General features: G+C 35.7%; 1 protein-coding gene across 3 annotated transcripts in view; it reads right to left on the bottom strand.

The window, feature by feature from the left end:
• The window catches only part of LOC105557852, a 7,402-nt gene extending 1,406 nt beyond the window's left edge, over nucleotides 1-5,996 (bottom strand). The window contains exons 1-2 of one of the 3 annotated variants that reach the window (XM_012005214.1): nucleotides 5,975-5,996; nucleotides 1-1,044 (exon numbers count right to left, since the gene is read on the bottom strand). In XM_012005214.1, the coding sequence (XP_011860604.1) occupies nucleotides 1-974 (974 nt within the window). In that variant the 5' untranslated portion in view covers nucleotides 975-1,044; nucleotides 5,975-5,996. Of the gene's footprint in view, nucleotides 1,289-5,974 lie in introns of those variants that run through there. The other 2 variants (XM_012005215.1, XM_012005213.1) reach the window with 2 other exon arrangements.
• Between the last annotated feature and the right edge of the window lie 264 nt (nucleotides 5,997-6,260).

Below are 6,260 nucleotides of genomic sequence, written 5' to 3'. Positions count from 1 at the left end.
GGAACCTCTTCCCTCTTCGAAACATCTTCTTTCTTCGTCACGACAGGTTGACAATTTTTTGGAATTTCTACCTTTTTCGGAATCTCTACTTTTTTCGGAAGCTCTTTTTTCTTCGCGATCTCTTCCTCTTTTGAAGTATCCTCTTTCCTCGGAATTTGTTCTTCCGATAGATAGTCGGATTTCTCAACCTCGTACAAAATTCGCGCTGCTGCCTCCAGCCTCTTTCCCACTATCTTGTACTCTTGGTCTCTTAAATGCTGCTCTATCTGTCTGACTTTATCATTGAAGATTCTCTCCGCGATTCTCAGCTCCTTCTCCCTCCTAAACAGCTCCCTTTCTCTCTTTTGCAGATTTATCTCCTTCTCTCGCAGGATGGCTTCGCGATGTCTCAGGACCTCGATTTTCTGCAGCCAATTCTTCCTGAAGACCTCCTCGCTGACTTCCTCGGGCGACGGGATCGACGCGGTGCAGCCGTTCTTGAAGCCGTGATGACACAGGTCGGCCAGCTTGTCCAACGAGTTCTCGCTTTTCTCGTCAATCGACGTCAAACTGTTGACTCGGCTGAATTGTCTCGCGGGGTACAACGCCTCCTGCGGCCCAATCGACGCCTGAAACTCCGGTTTTTGCACGCTCAGGCGCTCCTTGGAACGACAAAAATTGTCGTTGGTATAATGTTTTAAGATTTCCTCATCGCAATATTCGTCGTTGAGAGTCTCGTTCGTTACGATTTTCACGATTTTCACGATTTTTATACCTATCAGCTTGCTGTTCTCGGCAGAGAACATGGCGAATTCGTCGCATTTAATGTACGAAGCGTGCGACGCATCTTCCTCGGTTTGCGCGTTATTTCTGAACACGCTTTCGCTGCTGAGACTAAACTTCCCGGCTGTCAGATTATCGATCTCATTAATCACCGATAAGTTCTCCGTTTCGGGCATGATGTACGTTTCGACTTTGTACAGGATTGGCTTCATGGCTGATACGTTAGTGTCGTCCCGATTATCTCAGAATTAGATCGCGCCGGGAATTGTTGCGTCGAGTGATCTGCAAAGAATATGAATGTTCATTCAGTCGTTAAAAACGTAACAATCGAAATTTATATATTTCACTTCTCGAAAAACGTCTTGGCGACGCGATACATTACGGAAAGGGGAAGAATTGAAAGGGAACGCTGAAGGAGTCGAATGTTATCAATTTATTTTTCGAAGACTCACGATTTTTTTTAACTACCTTAGTTGCACAGTATATTAGCGCAATATTGGAAAATATGTAGAGGAAAGTTCCCTGTTATGAGACAGGCTTCTAATACGAGATAGCGGAGTTTCTGTTAAATTAACAGGCATCATCCGTTGGTTCCACTGTGAATGTATTGCCCTTGGAGTGAAATCTGTTTAGTGGAAAATTGAACGTTGGATCGCGTAATCGTTGCGAAAAAAGATTTGCGATTGAATTTGAATGTTTAAAACCTGCTATCTCGTACAAGAACCCTGTCTTATAATAGAGGACTTTCCTCTAAATCTAATATTTCCACCATTGGTCCAATATTGTAAGGCTCGAGGGACGCCTCCTCTTATTTAGCCAATCTATCTATTTAGAAATATTGATATAATATTGTATCAATATTAGACCGATATTCATATTATATTGCTAAATATTGGCCAATGCATTTCCTATATAAATCTAACGTTATATAATTATTATCGTGCGATATTTGCATTTATTTCGTGGCCCATAGCCAGATAGCACACATGCACCCAAAGAAAAGTATTCTATTTTTGCGTGGTTCCCTCTTGATTTTAGAGGATTTTCCTATGAAATACGGTCTCAAGAAGATACTCTAAAATCTAGAGGAATATCCTCCCAAGGAGAACAGAAAAGTCAAAATAATGTCAATTTGACATCAAATTGACCAAATTTATGTCATTTTTTGGTCATGATTAAAAATCTTAATTTCAGATGACTTAAAAATGACTTTATATTGACTTCTTAAAAAAAATTTTTTTTTCTTAATATTTAGAAAATGTGATACGTTTCTTGACTGTATAAATGCTTATTATAAAAATGTGTAATATAAAAAGTAGTCATAAAAAGGTCTTGATTTGACTAACAATAATCCCAACCCAGATAGAACATAAAACTCATAATGACGTCATTATGACTATCACAATTTTATCTATCACATAAAAGTTATCTGGACATATCTAGAAAACTTTTAAATGGTAAATAAAATCATGATAATGTCATAATAACGTCTTTATGAATTTTCTGTTCTACCTGGAATAGAGACATGTATGATAGTAATATATAAACGTTATATTTGACTGCTTATGACATATTTATTACAATCATTACATCAATCACAACCATTATCACAAACATTAGTATATCAAAATTTTATCACATTTAAAATTATGAAACGTCTGATATTGCGACACATAATTTCTACGTTGACTTTTATTCACGAATTTTATTAACGATAAATAAAAGCCTTTAATCATATCACTGGCGTTCCATTGTATGAGAACATCCTGCCATCTTTGGTGCAGCGTGGAACAATAAGAGGTGATACCTTAAATTCTATGCTGTTTACAGTAACGTATACATATAAATTGCGTATAATATTGATTTATAAACTTTGCACAAGTTATATCTAATCTTATATCTATCGTTAATAATAAAAGTCAACGTAGAAATTATGTGTCGCAATATCAGACGTTTCATAATTTTAAATGTGGTAAAATTCTGATATACTAATGTTTGTGATTAATGTAATAATTGTAATAAATATATCATAAGCAGTCAAATATAACGTTTATATGTATATTACTATCTACATGTCTCTATTCCAGGTAGAACATAAAATTCATAAAGACGTCATTATGACATTATGATGATTTTATTCAACATTTAAAAGTTTTCTAGATATGTCCAGATAACTTTTATGTGATAAATAAAATTGTGATAGTCATAATGACGTCATTATGAGTTTTATGTTCTATCTGGGTATCATATTACGAATGGTCAAACTAATGTCAAAATTATGTCACGATTTTGACATCAAGAAAGCATCAAAAATTTATGCAACTTGACATCATTTTGACGAACTAAAATTTGATTATATTTTGACATCATTTTGACATCATTTTGACTTTTTTGTTCTCCTTGGGCTATTACACTGAGGCATGAAATTTTAACTCGTAATCTCCTCTTAATTAATGCTAGAGGAATCTTTTCTTCTTGTAATATGCAAATATTCTTATTTTTAGTATTTATATATTTCTTTTAAAACGAATATCCTCTTAATGCTAGAGGAATCTTTTTGTGGCGGTTGCAACGCGCGATCCGGCACAAATTGGAAATCCGGCACTACGCGACACGCGAGCGGGCGCCAGCTTCTAAGTATTCACCGTATTCACCAACCGCCGCTAGGCCGCGTATAGTGAAGGCCAAAAACTCGGAAGCAAAATTCACTCTCGCGCATGGTGGAAGGGATAACATAGTGTGCTCAGTTCGACGGTGTCTCTCTCTAAATATCTGCGCTCTCCGTCTCTTTTGTGGCTACAGATTCCCAGGGCTACCAACTGTGAAAAATAAAATATTTAGTGTCGAAAAGTTGGTATGCTAAAATCCATCCTTGTTTCATGCACTCTGTAATGCATCAGAGTTTCTCTTTCTAACCTTGATGATCTCTCTGATAAAACAAATATTTAAAGCCCGCTGCAGACGGTGCTATTTTTCCTGCTGGAGTGTTTGCAATCTAATAAATTAACATCGTTGTACCACTCAGCACTCAGGATTCCTAGTAATTTAGTAAATCGCGAGCAATCCAGCAGGAAAAATAGCGTCGTCTGCAGCGGGCTTAATAAAAAAATTAAATGAACAATGATAGTGTTAATAATCAAAATGAAATAAGTGAAAGGATTTCACCAGTATGATACATACAAGTGTCATTAATTATTAAATTACTAACATGTTAAAAATATATTGATACATATGTAATATTAAAATTAGTAGTAAAAATAAAATAAAATATACATATTGTATATTGCATTAATATAATTAATACAGCCGTAAAATAATAAATTGTTTATAACAACCACAATTGTTTATAACCCAACATGATATAATATGAAAAATATACAGGATGAGGAAAAAGTACCGGACCGGTGAAATATCTCGAAAAATGTGGAAGATACGGAAGAATCTTTCAGCTAAAAATTGTACGATTTTAAAAGGTCTATACATATAATGGTAAAATAAATTTTCGAAAAAAATGATTTTTTTATGGTTATATGTATGGAGATCGACGTCATTTTTTTAAATGGAACTCCCTATTGTTTATTACACTATCTTATTCTACTAATTAATATGAACAACTTTTGTCTGAAACATTTTTTATTTGCCTAATACTTTTTGAGATACTCAAGAGAAAATTTATAACTTTTTCAATGTTTAGCTTATAATCTCTCGATAACTGTTTGTCGGAGGGAAAAGTAGTACAGGACTTTTTTACTTGATTTAGTCTCAAGAATATGCTGTTGCAATGGTGTTTCAATTATTGAAAAATTTTGTGTTACAATACACAAAAATTTTCAATAATTGAAACACCATTGCAACAGCATATTCTTGAGACTAAATCAAGTAAAAAAGTCCTGTACTACTTTTCCCTCCGACAAACAGTTATCGAGAGATTATAAGCTAAACATTGAAAAAGTTATAAATTTTCTCTTGAGTATCTCAAAAAGTATTAGGCAATTGAAAAAATTTTTCAGACAATAGTTGTTCATATTAATTAGTAGAATAAGATAGTATAATAAACAATAGAGATTTCCATTTAAAAAATGACGGCGACCTCTATATAACCATAAAAAATTAATTTTTTTTGAAAATTAATTTTACCATTATGTAGCCCTTTTAAAACCGTATAACTTTTGTCTGAAAGACTTTTCCGTATCTCCCATATTTGTCGAAATATTTCACCGGTCCGGTACTTTTTCCCTTTTTCCATCGCGTGTACAAAGATAGAAAGAGAAACTAAGACGCTCGAAGAAATGCGTGAAACAAGGACGATAGATGCAGCATACCCAACTTGCCAACGCTAAATGTTTTTTACTTTTCACGGTTGATAGCCCTGGGAATCTATAGCCGTTGCAAAGCAAAAGTAGGCGTGGTTTAGCCGAACTGAGCACACCATGTTATCCCTTCCACCATGCTCTCGCGGACCTCCTTTTATACCCTACGAGACTGAATTTTGCTTCCGAGTTTTTGGCCGCCACCATGCGCGGCCTAGCGGCGGTCGGTGAACTACTCAGAAGCTGACGCACGTGCTGCGACTCGCATGTCCGCGAATATCTTGCGTATCCTCTTATTTCAAGAGGCTAGTCGTATTACTGTAATGGAATTTTCTATACAGGAAATTAATCTTAATTCTAACTTATGAGTCTACTCTTTTATAGATAAATATAGTGTTAAAGTAAGTGAGAAATGCTTCATATAAGATTTCTTTGCTTAGAGGAAATGCTTAGAGGATTTCCCGCTTACGAATAGAATTTTTTTTTGGGTGTGGTTCTATGAATATTCTCCCGGAGTGCAAATATTCTTCATTTTAGCATATTCCATAAACATATCTGGATTATTACAATGAGAAATCGTATATTCGTAACAAAGAAGAACGTTTGTAGAATATTCGTCGAATAATGTCTTTGGAGTATTTGTTCAGAATAATTTTGTAATATTCATCGAGTTTACGTACTGCACACGGTTTATTGTGTAATACACATATCTTATGCAAAAGACAGTGAAACCTGTGATCGTACCATAATATAACTGACACGCTATATTCGATAGATTATTCTGTTTGCATTCGAAAAAGATTTATAGCAGGACTTTTCAATATAACCGATATTGGACCAATATTTAGCCAATATGTGCCACTCGGTGTCCATTGTCGAACTGCAATGTTGTTGTTACTTACGAGAACCATCGGAGTACGGTCAGACGAAACGTGTTACTCGGCCGCCGCATTTAAACTGAGCATTCACTTAACGTTCGCCCGGAGCGTTGTCCTCAGAGGTAGGCGCTATACTCCATAGACTTCTATAGACGGACCCTTTTACGAGGGGTAACTGATAATCGCGGTAAGGGGATCACTCGTCTGACTTCGACTCTTTCCGGTGAGATTCGGTAATATTCGGTTCACATTTCCAATACGTGTGCACACGTATATACGGCGCGTTGCTTGAGTGCGAGCGAGCGCGCGC

The sequence above is a fragment of the Vollenhovia emeryi genome, unplaced genomic scaffold (genome assembly GCF_000949405.1).
Source record: "Vollenhovia emeryi isolate VEMERY1.0 unplaced genomic scaffold, V.emery_V1.0 DF939411.1, whole genome shotgun sequence".
NCBI lineage: Eukaryota > Metazoa > Arthropoda > Insecta > Hymenoptera > Formicidae > Vollenhovia > Vollenhovia emeryi.
The sequence above is the reverse complement of the archived record's forward strand: the minus strand, read 5'-3'. Positions and strand labels throughout refer to the sequence as shown.